General features: G+C 44.7%; 1 protein-coding gene across 1 annotated transcript; it reads left to right on the top strand.

The window, feature by feature from the left end:
• Nucleotides 1–1,686: 1,686 nt before the first annotated feature.
• LOC134393315 (glycine N-acyltransferase-like protein 3) lies at nt 1,687–8,388 on the top strand. The gene is made up of 5 exons (XM_063118346.1): nt 1,687–1,764; nt 4,270–4,377; nt 4,987–5,113; nt 6,724–6,844; nt 7,968–8,388. The coding sequence occupies exons 1-5, from the start codon at nt 1,687–1,689 to the stop codon at nt 8,386–8,388; spliced, it is 855 nt and encodes a 284-aa protein (XP_062974416.1).
• The last annotated feature ends 10,723 nt before the right edge of the window (nt 8,389–19,111 follow it).

Below are 19,111 nucleotides of genomic sequence, written 5' to 3'. Positions count from 1 at the left end.
AGATTCACTATATTTTGCTACTAGTTTTCGAGCGTATCATCCGAGCCACTTCCCCAGTGCCTGCATCCTGGACGAGAGTGGTCAGCCTATCAGCTGGGGCATGATGGATCCTCTTGGTGCAATGGGAAATGGCTACACCCTTCCATCACACCGTGGAAAGGGCTATTCAGCCGTGCTGAGCCAGGTACTGGCCATGCAAGTCCATGCAGCTGGCTATCCTCTATATGGCAATGTTGCCCTAGCCAATGTCTATATGCAGAAACTGGCAGATAAACAAGGCAAAACCAAATTATCTGAGTTGCGTTATATCTGCATCCATTCTGTGGCTTAACCACTCTTGGACGCCACCAGCACTCTGAATGAGACACACTCTCTCTCACACACATCCATTTGCCTGTTTTGACAGCTATTCAAAGTGTGAATATTGTAACATATTATACAATTATGCAGTTAAATAATTTGGAAAATTGTTATAATTGATGTTGATCTTATCTCTTTCTTTTATAAATATAAATAAAAGGTAACCAACACTTCTTAAAAACAGCTATGCTGTATTTACTCTCAAGTGTATATATTCAATCAGTTTAGACATTTCAGCTGTTTCCCAAACTCTTACCAATCATTCTTTTAAGGGATGTACCTTATTGAACGATCCTACACTTACCCTACACCAGTCTGGAGATACACCACTGATACTCTGGCAGGGGTGGGTAAAGCACCCGTTGGGGGAGGGAATCACTCATCACATGACAAGTTAACCTACCATGGGTCACTCTCAAACGCCACCCTCAATGGGTTAGTGTGACATCTGAACTGAGACATTTTCTCTAAAGATCAGGGTTGGATAAACAGATCTACAATTGACCACTGCTTTACTTAGCAGTTTTACGAAATTTAGTTGTTGTAGTATGTGGAAAGCATTAAAATTGACAACCCCGGACAGTATTAGCCGCTGACTGAGAATCTTGGCCAAAGTCCGAGTGTCCTGAAGTAAACCTCATTTAGTTCAGAAATTGGCACTGGCAGTGAGATGGGATGTCCACTAGCCTGCCAGATTCCATCCTTGATACAGCTCCTGTCCTTTCAAGGGCAGTGAAGCAGGACATGGTACAATGGATAGAGTTCAATGGGCTTACGTATGGAAACACCACAGGCTGTGTCCAAAAACAATAATTTCCCAATCAAACTTCTTCCGAACTCTTCTCACTCAGCTTCTGGGACACAGGTCAAGGCATGAATCTGTTAATAGTTCATTCCCCCAGGAATAAAAGGCTGCTTAATAGATGACAGAGCTGTTCTTAAGGAGCCTCAGGAAAGATGACATCGGATATCGTCTCAGTGGCCCCATAATAGGCGGCTGCTCCCATCTTCCCTCAGCCAGATGTGTCCCTCAAGGTAAGCCTGGCAGCTCTCATTGCACATCTTTGGCAGGAACAATGGTATCTCCATGAAAGAAGTTGTTATACCACAGGACACAGTTCTTATTTTTTACCATGTCATCTCTGACCCAGTGCTAAGGTAAATGGGTTGTTCTCTATGAAATGGAAAGTCGGTCTTGCATGAGCTGTTGGGCCGGGGGGTTGTTTGTAAGGGACTGATGGATTTTGGTCTGGCTGTCTAACCTCTCTTTTCAGGTGCTTCCCACCTGTACTGGAGCCAGGCGGGGAAAAAAACGTTTAGCCCACCATGCTGATCCTGACATGCCCCTCGAAGTTGCAGCTGCTGGAGGGTCTGCTACAAAGGACACTTCCCCAGACACTTCCGGTAACACTCACTCATTGACCCACTTAGGGTTGCCATCTTTTCCTGTAAATTGAACAAGTGATGTTCTCCAATCACTACATGTCTATAGCAGGGAAGGTACATCTCTTAGTTTCTCTCTGGTGTTAAAGGCACAGGAATAAATATATAAATAATCAAACCCTGCCAAGGAATGGTGCTAGCCTCAAATCCAGGGATATCTTAATTGATTAACTGTAATCTATATCTATCTATATCTATATCTCCCCTGTCCTTCTTTTATGAAGTTCAAGACATCTAATGTCAGCTTAAAAACAAATAAAACCAAAATTGCTAACAGCTGCAGAATACTTAAAGCTACAAGGCAGCCTTTAAGCCTATCTACAGGAGGCATTGTTTGTACGCACGTGAATCCTCACTAACAGCTGCTTTATATGAGGTCGTCATCTTCCTGGGCTCTCCCATTCTTTCAAACCATTTTAATTGTGTGTGTGTTTTTCCTAACAAGGAAAGGTTGGTATATCCCAGAATGGCAGCATAAAACCCTAGTGTATTTCTTCAATTCTGCTACAGCTCAGTGCCACCTAGTGGTTGTGTAATGGAACATATAAAAAGGCAGAGAAAGAACCCCTGCCCCAGGGGAAAAAACATGTAAAGGAGCCAATCTTAATCCCACAAAGAATCTGGAAGCAGAAGCATCAGTAAAACAGTCCACAAGGTCAGAGAATGGGTCAAAACGGAGTGGGATTCCCCCCCCCTCCCCGTTACACAAAATCCAAGCATTTCACCCACCTCAGCTGATGGTGGAAATTCCTGCAACTCACCCAGTGTAGCATTTGGCAGTCAACGAAGCACGGGTGGGCTCCAGCTGAGCCAATCAGGGTGCTCACTACACAAAAGCTTCTTGCTCAGTCATTTGGGAAGACAGACTGGAAAAGTGCTCTATCTTCCTCTCTTCAGCAAGGTGCCTGCAGTCTTTACCTGCTGCTACCCATCCATAACATTAAGAGGCAGTTCATATTTTTCTCCATGGTAATTTGAAAACTAGTAAAGGTTGTCATTTTTGGTGGATGCTAGTTTGTGGGTTCAAACTAGCTCAATCAATGCTACCTTGAGTTTTTTTTTTAAATGTTTGATATAAACAGTTGCTAAAAGTTGAAAACAAGAGGAGGAAGAGAAAAAGGAGGGCTATAACCCAGCGGTCAAGCCAGGGCTGGTTGTAGAGTTCAGCATCAATGGGATCTGCCAAAGGGGGTCCACTCCGGAACCCCCTGGCCCTGCTCCTCCCCTAATCCTCCATGCTTCTGTATTAGGGTGACCATATTTGGGAAACCAAAAAAGAGGACACCTAGTGTGTGTGTGTGGGGAAGCAGCTTTCTGAGTCCTGCAGAAAGTACGTTATTCCCCCGCCACCTTAAAGAACCCGATTGGAGTGGAGGAGGGGAAAGGATTTCATTCTGCACCACCACCATCCACTCCAATTGGGGCCTTTTCTATAATGTCCATGAATGACCCACTTTCCCCTTTAAGACCTCAATTGGAGCTTGGGGTGGGGGAATGACGTGCCTCAAGAAAGCATGTCATTCCCTCCTGCCATGCTAATGGCAGCCTTAAAGGGGAAGGTGTGTCATTCCAGGACATTATTGAAAATTATAGAAAATCCCCCCTGACACCATGGAAAGAACAAAAACCAGGACAAATCCGGGGAAATCCTGACAGTTGGTCACCCTATTCTGTATCTACTTGCCTTCTCTGAATGAGAAAGGAATGCAGACCAGCAGTAACCTTGGGATTTGTCCTACCTCTTTCTGGGCGATGGTGCCAACTAGGCCTGCAGGGGAAGGCAAGCAAACAGAGACCACTGCAACAGGCCCAAGGAGCAGCATGTTGGCGGCCCAAGAGATACCCCAAACAACCATGATAAAGGCAAATACTTTGAATGGGAAAATGTCCCAGATTCAGTCCCCATCGTATCTACGTAGGGGAACCCTCTCTGAAACCCTGGAGAGCCACTGCTAAGCAGGATCTACACTACTGCTTTAAAACAGTTTATAACAGTAGTAACAACTGTTGGGGCCCAGGACACACTCCATATGCAGTTTTCAAACCGTTTTCAAAGTGTCATATTCTGCTTGGTGTAGATCACCGGAGGCAACACTGAAGTAGATGGAGCAAAGGTCCGGCTCAGTAAAAGGTAGTTTCCCATGATTTCCTTTGAAAGGGGGTGCAGATGTTTTGTGGAAATATTATACATATTACTCAGTTTGCTTGTCATCTCCACTCTGAATTTTGCAATTCAAACATCGTAAGCATTGGTGAATGACATTTGTTCATTGGCTTTTTGTCATCCGAATGATCTTCTGCCCGTGTTGTGATGATATTATACTTGTTTTGCAATGAATGGCTGGATAGTCTGTAATTTACAAATTAAAATGTAGCAGCCATCCAAGTATGACACCATTTTCTCGTGGAGCCACCCAGACAAGTGCTGTAGGCCTCTCTCTCTCCAACCCGATCTTCCATTGGCAGGTGTGTGGAGCAGTGATGCACATCAACCGTGGAAACCCAGCTCAGCACGAAGTGGTGGTCGACTCTTGGCCAGAAGTTAAAGTTGTCCTGACCCGCCCACGTAAGGAGGTAGGACATGCGATCTGAGGACTGGTGGATGCCTCCCACAGCCCATTGGGTTAGGGTGACCATATGGAAAAAAGGACAGGGCTCCTGAATTTTTAACCGTTGCATAGAAAATGCATTTGTATGCATGCGTGCAGCACCTGGTGAAATTCTCTCTTCATCACAACAGTTAAAGCTGCAGGAGCCCTGCCTTCTTTTGTATCTGGTTACTCTAGTATAGATCTTCCAGCTTTAAATATTGTGATGAAGAAGGAATTTTACCAGGTGCTGCATGCATACAAATGACACCTGCTGAAATTCCCTTTTCTGTACAACTGTTAAAGATACAGAAGCCCTGTCCTCCTTTCCACATGGCCACCCTACATTGGCCCCCATCCGTAAGGGTAAACCCAGGAGATATTGGCACATGTTGCAGAAAAGCCATGCAAAGGGCACTTGGTATTGTTGCTGTCTGCATTGTTTGCCTCCTTTTTTGGTCTCTTGCTTTTGCTTGTCAGCATTAAGCTGACTTAGCACCTCCACCCACCCACCCCAGGGCCATCTACATTGCTTGCTTGCCTCCTGGCAATACCCAGATTTCATGGTGCAGCTCTGTGCCAACATGTCCTGCAGGTGGTGAAAGACAACTGGGATTACTATGCCAACTTGCATGCTACTTTCTACTGGGATGTAGATGCCTGCCGAACACTCCTGGAAAATGCAGAAGCCATTGACTGGAGCAAGGCCTTTCAGCTGCAAGGTGAGGTCCCACAGAAACCAAGAATTTTATTTTAAGGGGGAAGTTATTTATTTACCTGGGAGCTCTACAACAAAAATATACATACTGATAAACATGCACCAGCACAATCATAAACATCTCTGTATAACTTAGTAACTTGCCCAGATATTTCAATTATAAATAAATATAGATCACTTTTACAATGAATGCAGGGGTGGGTGGGATTTGCACAATCACAGGGTGGTTAACAATCCACAGTGGCTCATTAACCTCCCTGTGCATGCCAGTCATGTGCTGGCCGATTTGAATAGTTACCTTCACCAGGAAAGGCTTTTTGTGTCATCCAAACCCTGTGTGTGGTGGCTTGTTGGGTTGGTTATTGAACCACCACAGAACAGGAGTTCTGGGTGGCTTGTTAACCACCCAACAGGACACTCTCACTAGATTCGGACAACACGAAAAGCAGCCCCCAGCAAGGGTAATTATGCAAATCAGCCAGTACATGTCTAGGAATGCACAGAGGGGTGAACCACTCTGTGATCATGCGAACCTGCGACTTCACCATCAAATCTGTGTTTTCCTCCCCTATTCCTGCTCCTCAACCTGTTTTTTTGTCATCCTCATTTGCCTCATGAAGAGATCTCGAAAATGTCCAAGTTTGCCCCCTTTGCTGCCCTGGCCAAACCTGGGGAAAGTGGGGTATGGGTGTTTTGAAATGTTCGGCTAAGTTAATAGACCAGAGAGAAGCACACATGGGGGAATCTGTAGCAGAACACACACACCCAACTTGTTTTGAGCAGGAACCAACACCTGGAATTTTATGCACCCTAAACTGGAACTTCTGCCTTAACACAAACCTGCCTTCCAAATCAATGTCCTTGGAGGGACTAAGAAATTTTAATAAAATTATAACTTTTGCCCACATTTTTTCTCATAAAGAAAATGAATACATAAATTTAAATAGAATGAAAAGGAGATAGACTAGGTTTTGCATATTCCTTAAGGTAGCCATGTTATTCTATTCTATTGAAGCAAAAACAACAGAGAGTCTTGTGGAACTATAAAGACTAACAAATTCATTCTGGACCATAGCACACTATCAGATATATGGAGTATTATGGAGGGTTGCAGTTTTCTATACACGTATTGTGGGTAGGGGAGATTTGCAAACAGTGAGGTCAGAAGGAAATGAAATGCTAAAGGTGCTGAGTGACAATCACATTTATTAGCAGTGGATATTCACAGTGCACTTGTTGTTGATAACACAAACATCCTGGCACTAAGTAAACCAATTAACACATGTAGTGTGATAACGAAACAAAACAAACCCTTTATCCCAATTGAAGCCTCTGGCAATAGAATTAAACCTGTTGATGAATTCTAACTCAGCAGTCCCTTGCTTGCTGAGGGGTTACACAGGCCTTACATAGGTATTGCACAGAAGGGATGTCATTCCTCCCCTGGTATATATTATCCAGACAAAAGAGGGCATTGTTTAAGACAAGGCTAGTGAGATGATTTGATATAGAATAATCAAGCAGCAGTGAAGGAGAAAACACAATGGTTTAGAAAAGGTAATCCTTCAGTCTCGCCTTAGATTTTGTCTCTCGTAACATCTTTGCTCCATGCAGGCCTCCAAGATGGGCTGTATGAAGCTGCTCGAGTTATTGCCAAGGCAAGACACGTCAATGTGAAGCCCTACTTCTACCAGCCAGCGCTGCATCCAGACCCCTCTACCTACTGTCAGGGCCGGTTAGTAAGCGTACTCCCTCTCCTGGGACACCTGCTTGGTGGGTTGAGGGGAGTGGGGAGACCTATTCTATGGGATTCCCTGGACCTTGATGGTTGAATAAGGATTATCTGGTACCCCTACAGCCAAATTCTATCCTCTGTGGAATTTTAGGAGTAGAAAACACATCTTCCACTACATCTGTAAAATGCACTGGGAGACATACAAGTGCTCCCCTATGATTAAAAAGCTATCTTCCCCAACACGCTTCAGTTGGAAGGTATGGAATGGTCAATCTTTGGCAGAGAGGAGCAGTAGAGTTGGGAGAGAAGCTTGAAGTTCCAGGATCCATGTGGTTTTTCGGAGAAGCGATGGCTTGGAGGAGTTCCCTGACTTTGCAGGAACAAGCAGCCCAGAGTTGTCCTGCTGAAGCTCCAAGAAACTCTAGGGGGCTGCTTTAGAGGAAGTGAGTTTGGTATTTTATCCCCAACAGTCTGCTCCCAGGGCATTGCTCTAGTATGAGTCTGTTTGCCATGCTCTGGCATGGTCCCAGCCACAAAATAGGCGATTGCAGGGTGAAATGAACCCCTCTGCAATCCTTTAGAATCGATTAACAGTTATTTCTATATATGCTCAGGAAGGACAGTACTCTAGGTCATTTAACCAACTGTTCTCTTTCCCATAGAACAGGAGTGGGGAACATTGGGCCTCGGGGCCGTATCCAGCCTTCCTGGGGTCCCAATCAGGCCCACCAGGGCTCCCTAAATGGCCATGCTCCCTTCCACTGGCCCACCCCCTTTCCCCCTGCCATCAACCATTCGGTGGGCTCCTGGCTTTTGCACAGTTTTCCCCCTATTCTAAAAGCTTGAAATACCCCTCCTAAGGATTAGTTACTGGCAGTAAGAGCTCTAGGCTAAAATCTGCTGGTATTTTTAAAAAGTATATTTTGGCCCCACCCCTTTGCCTTTGGCCCTGCCTACTTCTGGAATGTGGTCCCCAGAAGCATCTCTGAAATTGAATTTGGCCCTCGGGCTGACCAAAGTTTCCCATCTCCGATGCAGGGTATGACCAAAGACTTCTTCAGCCCTAGAGGTATTGCAAGGCTTTCAGTTTACTCGACCAACACCACCTGCCCTTGTCTTCCAGGTTCAGAAGTGACCTCCTTCACTTTGGCACTCTCAACCCATCTCATGCAACCCTACTCAATGAAACCTGGAGCATCGGAGGCAATAATCGGAGCTTGCGCTATCTGGAGAGCCTGATCCGCTGTTTCCCTAGTGCTTGCCTGCTAGACAAGGGGGGGCAATTGGCTGCCTGGAATCTTAGTGATCCAGTTGGGTGCCTGACACATAACTACACCCTCCCTCAGTACCGGGGACAAGGCTGTTCGGGGGCAGTGATACAGGCAACAGCTAGAAGATTGCATGCTAGTGGGTTTGCCCTATATGGCGGATTTCTGAGAGAGAACGAGTCCATGAGGAAGGGACTGAAGCGTCAGGGCTACAGTATCTTGCCTTTGACAAAGTACTTGCTTTTCTTCACACCAGCCCTCAAGCCCCAAACATAGCAGAGTGTGGGCTTTCTCTCCCAGACTCAGGGGCTCCATGTCAGTGTTCATTAGAAAACTGAGCGGTGGGAGTAACGTTCATTGCCTTGTACATAGGCCAAGTTCAAAGGCCTGCTGTGGATATATTCAAGACTAAATTGCAACAACAACAATATTCTGCCAGAGTATTTATTGTGGTTATACCTCATAAGAACCAGAGATAGAGGTGCTCCTGATAAATAACCATATAGTCTAAAATGCACGTTTCTTCCTGTCTCTTTTAAACATTGCCCTTGCCCATAGCCATCCCTTAACCTCCATCCTGCTCATGACATTAGACAAATATGCCTCTTGTATGTTGTGGTCTTATAAGGATGCATATTGAGTAGGGTGACTATATGGAAAGGAGGACAGGGCTCCTGAATTTTTAACAGTTGCATAGAAAAGGGAATTTCAGCAGGTGTCATTTGTATGCATGCAGCGCCTGGTGAAATTCCCTCCATCACAACAGTTAAAGCTGCAGGAGCCCTGCTCTCTTTTGTATCTAGTTAAGAGGGCAGGGCACCTGCAGCTTTAACTGTTGTGATGAAGAGGGAATTTCACCAGGTGTGAGGGGCGTGTGCATGGTGTTGCTGTGTGTTTGCGCTAGTGCGCAGCTCAGAGGAGTTATTAAAACAAAATCCATGCCCCTTACCCATCTGTCCAGTCCTGCTCACTTCTTCCAATACCCATTTGGAACTGCCATCAGGGGGCACACGTCCTCCCGCAATGGCTCCCCTTTACTTGTGGGAAACCTCCCTCGCATGTGCCCCATGAGGGACGATTCCAGAAGCGGGAAACCTCGCAATTATCCCTCCTCTGTTGTGAAAGGGCTGTAGGTGTAGATTAGCCCATGGTCACCCTAATCTCTGACATATCACCTCCTTAACAGTTTAACCATTTTGATTGATGATAAACCTATGGGGGAGGGGAATAGCCGTGACCTTGCTCAGACTTTTTCCAAAACACTTAAAGCAATGGCTGAACACCCAGCAGAGTCCAGCCTTCATACCTTTATACTCCTGTGAAAGAGTATAAAGAAAGCAGAGTGATGTCTGAAGGCACCCCTTGCTGTGAATCCAACCTGCTTTGGCAGAAGTTATGAATTTATTCATTTATTCTATTTATAATACTTATTGCCACTTTTCAGGGAAGGAGTCCTAAGGCGGCATAAAACACTAAAACACATAATAAAAAGTGATGCAGTATTAAAAACAGTAAAAACACAATAAAAGCAACAATAAAAACAGCGCCAGCAGCGAACATTCTCAAGAATGGCAAACGCAAGCATGAAATCAAACTTGCAACAGACAACTGCAGCCAAAAACCAGTCCAATAATGAAGCTAGAGGGTCAGAATAATAGGAGCAGAACAATAGAGGCAATATGATCAGATGTGGCTGAGCTACAGGACTCTGCTGTTTTTGGTTTTCCACAAGAGTGACTGAAGTTAAAACACATGCCCTCACCTGCAGGGGAGTGCTTAGAAAGGAGAGCACCAGCAACCCTCCCAAGCCCAAAGGGAGCTTTATCAGCATGAATATATGTTACATGGATCTTGAGAGCCATGGAAGTACGCATGATGCATACATTTTAGACTCATCTGTGTCAGGGTGTGTGTGTTTTTAGCGTGCAGTTGGACACAAAATGTGCAGTTGGGGGGAAATGTGCAGTTGGAAATCTAATCATGTGCAGTTGGAGAAAGTGGTGAAAAAAATAACCCATGTGTTATGCGTATGTGTTTATTAAGAACGTAACAGACAAGGCAGGGATGGCATGTAACACAAATTATATAAGGAAGCAGGTGAAAGCGCCCTTGATGGTGTGACTGATGTTGTTGGGTTCTGTGACAGTGTTGCCTGAATAGATGTGGGGGCAGAGTTGGCACCTGCGGCTATTGCATGGTCTGGTCCCTCTGTCTGTGTCTCGGCCCTGTGCACTGTTGCTGGTTAGCATCTGCTTCAGGTTGGGAGATTGTCTGTAGTCCAGGACTGCTTTGCCTCCCAAGACTTGTGTGAGACAAGTGACTGTGCTGAAGATGGGTTGGAGTTCACTGATGTTCCATTGCAGTGGTTTCAACTGGGGGCTGTAGGTGAAAACCAATGGTGTGTACTTCCCTTGGTCTGTCGTCCTCCCTGGGTTATCTGTACGGGCCTGCCAATCTGTCTTTAAGTTTAAGGTGTTACTAGAATTGGTGATAATCTGTCCAGTCATGAAAGAGAAATAATGCATTTGGCTGGGGTGGGGGGTGTCTGACAGGGCATTTGTGCAGTTGGAAAATTTGCTTTAAAAAAAACCTGATCTGTGTAAACACTTCCAATGACATGGGCCTTTTATCGTGCACACGTGATTGGGTCACTCAAGGAGATTTGCAGGTCCTTTACATGATGTCTTCAACCTCCAGAGCCTCTCCCAACATGACAAATATCACGGCTTTTCTCTTAACTGGGAAAATGTGGGATTAAATCTGGGAGGTGCAAAATTGCTGCTTGTGAGTGTGCAATTTCACTATACACATTGCCATCTAGTGGCTGTTTAATGAAACATATAGAACTTGCAAACGTAGGATATTCCCCTGTCCCTCCCAAAAAGCAAAGGGAAGCAGGTGAAAAGGAAAGCAATCTTGATCCCTCAAGGAAATTGGAAGCAGAAACTCTGGGAAAGCTGCAGGATAAAAGCATGGTATAGAGACGCTCTAGATCAGAAAGTAGAAAACTTTGTTTGTTAGCCAGCAGTCAGAGGAGGTTGGTGGCTCCGATGTCAGTGAGATGGTAAATCCGCTCAGGGTGACAGTCAGAACCAGTCAGAACAAAGCACCTTGGATAGCTCCTTTAGAGTTCTGACTGTTCTGACTGAAACCTGGAGAAGATTCCCTGCCCCACTGACACTGGAGCCATCAGCCTCCACTGCAGGCAGCCTTGCTCATATAAGTAGCATATGCCACGGAAACCAGCCAACCAACTCCACATTTCAGAACCTCTGCAGAAGCTGGATGTTTTATGAAAGGTATCTGAATCTGAAATACTGGATTTTATTTCAAATAGCAGTACTTTTACTGCCACCTAGTGATGGAATTGAGCCTCATGTGGCGCAGAGTGGTAAAGCAGCAGTTTCTGCAGCTGAAACTCTCCCCACGGCCTGAGTTTGATCCCAGTGGAAGCTGGTTTCAGGCAGCCGGCTCGGGTCAACTCAGCCTTCCATCCTCCCAAGGTCGGTAAAATGAGTACCCAGTTAGCTGGGGGAAAGGTAATCATGGCCGGGGAAGGCAACGGCAAACCACCCCACTATAAGGCCTGCCAAGAAAACGTCAGCGAAAGCTGGCGTCCCTCCAAGAGTCAGTAATGACTCAGTGATTGCACGAGAGGAGGAGTGATGGAATGTGAAACCTCACATGTTTCTTTAACCTCTGGGAATTTGGTAACCTGGTTCAACCTCAACTCAAGCCACACCTATATGTTCTGCTTTGGATATTTTGCCCTTGTGCTCGCCTCCATCCCTAAATGGAACATGCTCAATTTGTTATGCATTCTCAGTTAGAGATGTGAAGGTCCAGGAAAAACCCAGAAAAATTAGGGTGGGGGAGGAGTTTTTTCCCCATAGAATCAGAGAATGGTAGAGTTGGAAGAGGCCTACAAGGCCATCGAGTCCAACCACCTGCTCAATGCAGGAATCCACCTCAAAGCATCCCTGACAGATGGTTGTCCAGCTGCCTCTTGAATGCCCTTAGTGTGGGAGAGCCCATCACTTCCCTGGGTAATTGGGTCCATTGTCATACTGCTCTAGCAGTCAGGACGTTTTTCCTGATGTCCAGCCAGAATCGGTCTTCCTGTAACTTGAACCCATTAGTCCATGTCCTGCACTCTGAGATGATGGAGAACAGTTGTTCATTTTCTTCTCTCCCCTCCCCCCAGGACCATTCCTGCATTATTGTTCCCCACCCACACCCACCCCAAAAATGGAAAAATTGAACAGTTTCAGATTACAAAATATTTTCTTTTAAAATTTAAGACAAGATGTCTTATATATTGTTACCAAGCCTTTACTCCCCACCAAATGATTTCTAAAAATTATGTAATAAGATTTTTATAGAATGATTAGAGTTGTAAAAATTTCTGGAAATAACAAAGCCATGGCGGGAAATGTTTTTTAATCCTCTCTGTAAGATTCTCAGCATAGTTATTTCTTCCATTTCTTATTAAAATTGTTGGTTCAATATACCTTTTACTGATAGACATTCTTGGATGCTCCAAGTCATGCTCAATCTCCCAACATGTGAACTGTCACTATACGGAAGAAAATGTACATACTTGACAGTTTGGGTTTTGTTCTACAGAGTCCTGTGTTTCTGGACTGGCCTCCAGTTCTTCCTGCTTCTTTTGGTGTCTAGGATGATCCAGATGTTTCAGGGACTACTTGCTGAAGTTCTCTCTGATCAGACATAAACTAGCAACTTAAAATATGTTATGTATAACTTGGTTTGCTTATATAATTAATATGTTGGGTACACTAAATTTTAAAAATATGGTTCATTCAGACAAGAATTACAAATTTACTGAGTTCAGTTTTTTTAAGTTTTCAAATATATGATAATTTTATGAGCGGACCAAGTTATACATAATGTAACTTTAGGAACATAAAACAGCCATACTCAACGTGGTGCCCTCCAGATGTTTGGGACTACAATGGCCAACATCCCTGACCATTGGCCATCCTGCCTGAGGCTGATGGGAGCTGAAGTATGAAATATCTAGAGGGAACCAGGTTGGGAAAGGTTGTTCTAAAGCAACAAAGTGACTTTAGATCTAGAAAGAGTGCTAAAAATGTATTGCTTAATTTTCAATTCTTCCAAAAATTTCTGTTCCCCCCCCCCAAAAAAAATAGGAAAAAAATGTGTCCCCCGTATCGCTTCAAAATTTCTTGAAATTTTACATCTTTATTCCCTGTCATTAAATTCCAACACCTGGAACATGGAGGGGATGGCAGACCCTGAGAAACACTTGCAGATCATGAGACATTTAAAATGCCTAAACCCAGATATAGATGCAAAGCTTTTGACAAAGTGCCCCATGATATTCTGATTAACAAACTAGCTAAAAGTGGGCTACATGGAACAACTATTAGGAGGATTCACAGTTGGCTTCAGAATCGGACTCAAAGAGTGCTTATCAACGGTACCTTCTCAAACTAGGGGAGGTTACAAGTGGGCTACTGCAGGGCTCAGTCCTGGGCCCAGTGCTCTTCAACATTTTTATTAATGATTTGGACAAGGAGGTGGAGGGAATGCTTATCAAATTTGCAGACAACAAAAATTGGGTGGAATTGCTAATACCCTGGAAGACAGAAACAAACTTCAAAGCAATCTTAATAGGCTGGAGCACTGGGCTGAAAACAACAGGATGAAATTAACAGGGATAAATGCCAAGTTCTACATCTAGGAAAAAGAAACCAAATGCACAGCTACAAGTTGGGGGATACTTGGCTCAGCAATACTACAAGCAAGAAGGATCTTGGAATTGTTGTAGATCACAAGCTAAATATGAGCCAACAGTGTGATGTGGCTGCAAAAAAAGCAAATGATGTTTTGGTGCATTAATAAAAGTATAGCTTCCAAATTGCCTGAGGTACTGGTTCCCCTCTATTCGACTCTGGTTAGGCCTCATCTTGAGTATTGTGTCCAGTTCTGGGCACCACACTTCAAGAAGGATGCAGACAGGCTGGAGCGTGTTCAGAGGAGAGCAACGAGGATAATCAGCCCTATGAGAAGAGACTTTAAGAACTGGGCATGTTTAGCCTGGAGAACAAAAGATTGAGGGAAGACATGATAGCACTCTTCAAATACTTGAAAGGTTGTCACACAGAGGAGGGCCAGGGTCTCTTCTCGATCCTTGCAGAGTGCAGGACACAGACTAATGGGCTCAAGTTACAGGGAGCCAGATGTCAGCTGAACATCAGGAAAAACTTCTTGACTGTTAGAGCAGTATGACAATGGAACCAATTAGCTAGGGAAGTTGTGGGCTCTCCCACACTAGAGGCCTTCAAGAGGCAGTTGGACAGCCATCTGTCAGATATTCTTTAAGGTATTACTGCATTGAGCAGGGGATTGGACTCAATGACCTTATAGGCCCCTTCCACCTCTAGTATTCTGATTCTATGATTCTATGGCCACAGCTAGACCTAAGGTTTATCCTGGGATCATCCAGGGTTCGCCCCTGCCTGAGCACTGGATCCCCTGTGTGTCACCTCGATGAACAGGTTTGACCCCTGGATGATCCAGGGATAAACCTTAGGTCTAGCTATGGCCCCAGTCTTACAATAGACCTGTCTGCATAGTTCAGCAGCATCCAGAATAAAAAATAATGGCTGAGTCAAGCAATCTGCAATGTCAATACAAGAAAGACTAGAGGTCCTGTGATGTTTTTATACAGACTCACAACTTCAAGTGTTAGAAGGAAACAATAGTAGTTCCTGATGGCAGATCTCTCAGTAAGGTTCAAAATCTAAGACAAAGTTCTCATTATTGCATCTTCATATGAGCCTAATACTGAAGATCCAATAGCTCAATGGGCAGTGGACACTGCAAAAATCAAGAGAAGCTTTAGAAGTTCATAAAGCATGAAAATAAAATGAAATATGCAATGCCACATCAAGCCTGTATCAAGAGCTATTCATCTGGGTTGGCTTGCAGTTTAGCAGAGGAAATTGGCACAAATCAGCCACCACCTTCACTTCGCCTAGACCTCCTCGGTGTTCCCAAACAAGCCTTTATTCTTCGATCCAAGTGGCAGGAGCTGTTCCTGGTAAGAGTCTTGTGTTGGCTGCAGACAAGGCTGAGGCCAGAACCAGGACTGGGGGCCAACTGGGAGGCCTTGGCCACTGTCCAGGGCCCTTACCTCCCACCACCAAACAACGTCCGCTATAGGAATGAAGGAATTATCCAGAAAGCGATCGCGTCAAAACAGCAGGGGCTCCTTCTCAGCCTGAGGTACCTCCAGATGCTCTTCTCAGAGGACGTATTCATGACACAGGCTACAAGGGAAGAATTTGGGGCATGGTTACTCTCCGGGGGATCCTGCCTTGGCATCTGACATTCCTTTCCACCCGTGTGCCAAACAGCTGGAATGGGCTAGGCTCCCCCCAGCACCACAATGGCGGCCTCAGAGCAGACACAATTTTATGGTCAACTTAAGCAAATGATCCATCTGGAGCCAGACTGTCCCACGGCTCTCAGCTTTCAAGACCAGCAAGCTCTTGGCCAGAAGAAAGAAGGAGATGAGGCAGGAAATGAACACCCAGAAGGGAAAGAGAGGGAGAGGATAAATGGCAAGAACTCTTATTATACTTATCTACATTTGTACTTGAGCCTTTTCTGGCCTTTGAAATCCCATTACCCAGTTAAAGTTGGGTGCTAACTGCTCTGGGAGCACCTATTGCTATGGAAGTGATGGAGCTAAGAAGGTATAGATCTATTCCACGCCTGGACAGGAGACCACTTGCAAGCCCCATGTAAGCTGCTTTGAACTTTCTAAAGAAGGAAGTATGAGTATTCATTATGGTACTGATATATAATAACTGGGGGGAGGGGAGACTTCACTGCTCACTTATACTTCAAATGAGGTTGTGATAAATGCAATGGATTGGAACTGCAGCAAAGGGTGAAGCAAAGTGATGACATCCTTGCAGGAACTCTCCTTGCTGCTGCAATGTCCAGACTCCCTTCCTCCCTGGTGCCCCATGGGCCCCCTCTTGGGACTAGAGCAGAGCAGCTCCAGTATTAACCCCATCCTGATAGTTCATCCCTCCTGGGTGACTGAAAAGTTCACCCAGCCTCTCTTTCTTTTCTACAAGAATCTGATGAGGTAAATTAAACTGAGGGACAATTGACTTGCCCAAGTGTTCTGCATGAGCTTCAAGTCCGAGAAGGCATTTGAAACCAGGTCTCTTGATATCTAGGCCCAGTTCTCCATATGCAGCCCTTCACTGTACACCAGCAGGGAAACATGTGGCCCTACTGCATTCCTCAGCCTAACTTCAAAAGCCCTATTCAAGTGATCAGCTCAGACCTCTGGCAACAGCAATTTACCTTTCCCACAGCCTGTTGGGCAAAAAGGAAAAGGGAAAGGGAAAAAGAGAGAATGGTGGGGTGACAGTGGGGGAGGGGCATGGCAGGGTGTGTATATATGTGTCACACAGATTGAGAGAGAGAGAGAGAGAGAGAGAGAGAGAGAGAGAGAGAGAGAGAGAGAGAGAGAGAGAGAGAGGAAAGCAGGACATGCCCACTTTTGTCTCTGTCCCTGGCTAGCATCAGCTTTGGCTCCAACTACTACCAGCATGCAGCCTCTAACAGATTACCCTTTGAGGATAAAAACAGAAAAAACCCATTCCCTAGCCCTGTTGTATACCTGTTCAAACAACATACTAACCCACACTCAGTGGATTAGTGTGTTGACTGAACCCAGGACATTTTCCTCAGGGTGGCCTGTTAACCATGCAACATGACTTATTTTTCTCGAACAAGTCTTCTTGAGGACCTATGGTTTGTTGTTGTTTGTCCAGGGTGGTTAACAAGCCGCACTATGTAAAAAGCACTGCATTCAGACTACATTCAGACAACGTCCTCACATCTGGGCAGCACTATGTATTAAATAGTATTTTCATTTATCCAAAACTCTGATTATCCAGGAATTCGGAATCCCCACCCCACCCCCAGGTCATTTGAACACAAGAGGTTGTACTTTTCTCCAATCCAATTCAAACTGTCAACTTCATTTAATTTGCTTCAACAATGATAACTTCATTTAGTTCATCACAATAACCTTGACTGAAATAACTTCTGATATAACCTGTGGGGTGATTGAGCCAACTTCAAAGCTTAAGTCAAAAGACACAGAACATTCAATTCACACATACTAAAAACTGCATATGAAATTAGAGTCCATGGTCAATTAATGAGGAAACACAACTGCTGGGGAAGTTTACAGAAGTAATAGGACAGACCTGTTTACGTGTTGTGAAAGTAATATATTTGTTACATGTGAAGATTGATTTGGTCAGCAATTGTTTCAGCAAAGTAAAAAGGAGGAGATGGAAGATTCACAAAGAATCATGAGTCAAGATGCAACTCTTCAACAGAATGCAAACAAATAGGGTGACCATATGGAAAGGAGGGCTGGGTTCCTGTATCTTTAACAGTTGCATAGAAAAGGGAATTTCAGCAGGTGTCGTTTGTATGCATGAAGCACCTGGTGAAATTCCCTCTTCATCACAACAGTTAAAGCTGCAGGATCCCTACCCTCGAGCAGATACAAAAGAAGGCAGGGCTCCTGCAGCTTTAACTGTTGTGATGGAATTTCACCAAGAGCTGCATGCATACAACAAATGACACCTGCTGAAATTCCCTTCTCTATTCAACTGTGCCTCCCACTGTATTAGCAGTAGGGAGTTGCAGCCCTGGAATAACAGTCTTATACCTGTTCATTACTCAAATAACCCTGTGGTCCAACTGAGAAGGCTTTAACTCAGGATTTTCTCTTTAGATATTATCCCAGTTATCCTGACAACAATTTTTTTTTATACTAGTTACCCATAATTCATTGTGAACCTGCTTGTGTCCTTGTGTATCTTCCCTTTGGTACAATTACTACTTACTTTTTTTTTTTCCAAATTCTTAATTATTTATCACTAAAACATTTTCAGATATGTTATATTGTTTTAAGAGAGGTGGGTTAGTATTTTCTTAAAAGCTCTTCCAGCAAGTCCAAGAAAGCAAAATTAGCAATTTCCGGGACAAAGTACCCAGCAAAGTTTATCCAGTTAATCATTTGCTCGTCACTTGTTTTTCTTCAACAGAAAATTCAGTTTTAAAAGAATGGAGGCTGGTGACTCCTGTGTCAGTGGAGCAGTAAATCCTGTCTAGCTTTCAGCCTGAACTGTAAAGGAGCTATCCAAAGTGCTGAACCCCAATCCTGAACAGGGTTCAGCACCTTGGATAGCTCCTTTACAGTTCAGGCTGGTTCTGACTGAAACCCAGAGAGGATTCACAGCCCCCCTGAAATAGGTGCCTCCAGTGGGAAGGAAATGCTGAGCAGTGGCTTTGTTTTAACAGACAAGGTTGATGGTGGGGGAACTGGTGGAGATGGAGGAAGGAAATGAGAGGCACCTCAATGCCCTGCTTGGGTCCTGTTTGCTGACACAGGCAGACATGCCACCCAGGGAGGAAAGAGAGTGTTTACATTGGACAAGAGGATGTAGGTGGATAGGTGACCACATCACCTGGGCCTTAAGCAACTTGGTCCTTCTGCCTTCCTACCATGTGGAGGACGAGAGCCCAGGGAGTTCACCTCCCACTTGCCCTCCCTTCCAGTGGTGTTCCTAGATAGGAGGGTGCCAGTGGCGTCAGTAGCCCCTTGTTCCTCTACATGGAAAAAGCAAGTAGATGGATTCACTGCAGCCACTAGCATTATCACTTGGCCTGGGTATCACACACCCTACCAAAGTGGTGGTGATTTCACATGGGGCTTTTATCCTGCCATCACCCTGCCTCATTCAAGGAATTTTACAGAGGTTCTAGATGACAAAGTCTTTCCTTCCAATTTTTTTTTCTTATTGCACAAAATCCATTGTGGGGGGGAGGACAGAATATCTGCAGAATATCTTCTGATTGGTCACAATAGGACCCTTCCATTTGGAAGCTCCTTAAAACTACAGAA

Source organism: Elgaria multicarinata, chromosome 2 (genome assembly GCF_023053635.1).
Source record: "Elgaria multicarinata webbii isolate HBS135686 ecotype San Diego chromosome 2, rElgMul1.1.pri, whole genome shotgun sequence".
Lineage (NCBI taxonomy): Eukaryota > Metazoa > Chordata > Lepidosauria > Squamata > Anguidae > Elgaria > Elgaria multicarinata.
Note: the sequence above shows the minus strand (reverse complement) of the source record. Positions and strands in the feature narration are given on the sequence as shown.

Coding starts and splice junctions, on each gene's coding strand:
- LOC134393315 (XM_063118346.1), top strand. CDS start 1,687: ATGCTGATCCTGACATGCCCCTCGAAGTTGCAGCTGCTGGAGGGTCTG. Junction 1,765..4,269: donor CACTTCCCCAGACACTTCCG/GTAACACTCACT, acceptor TTCCATTGGCAG/GTGTGTGGAGCAGTGATGCA. Junction 6,845..7,967: donor TCTACCTACTGTCAGGGCCG/GTTAGTAAGCGT, acceptor CTTGTCTTCCAG/GTTCAGAAGTGACCTCCTTC.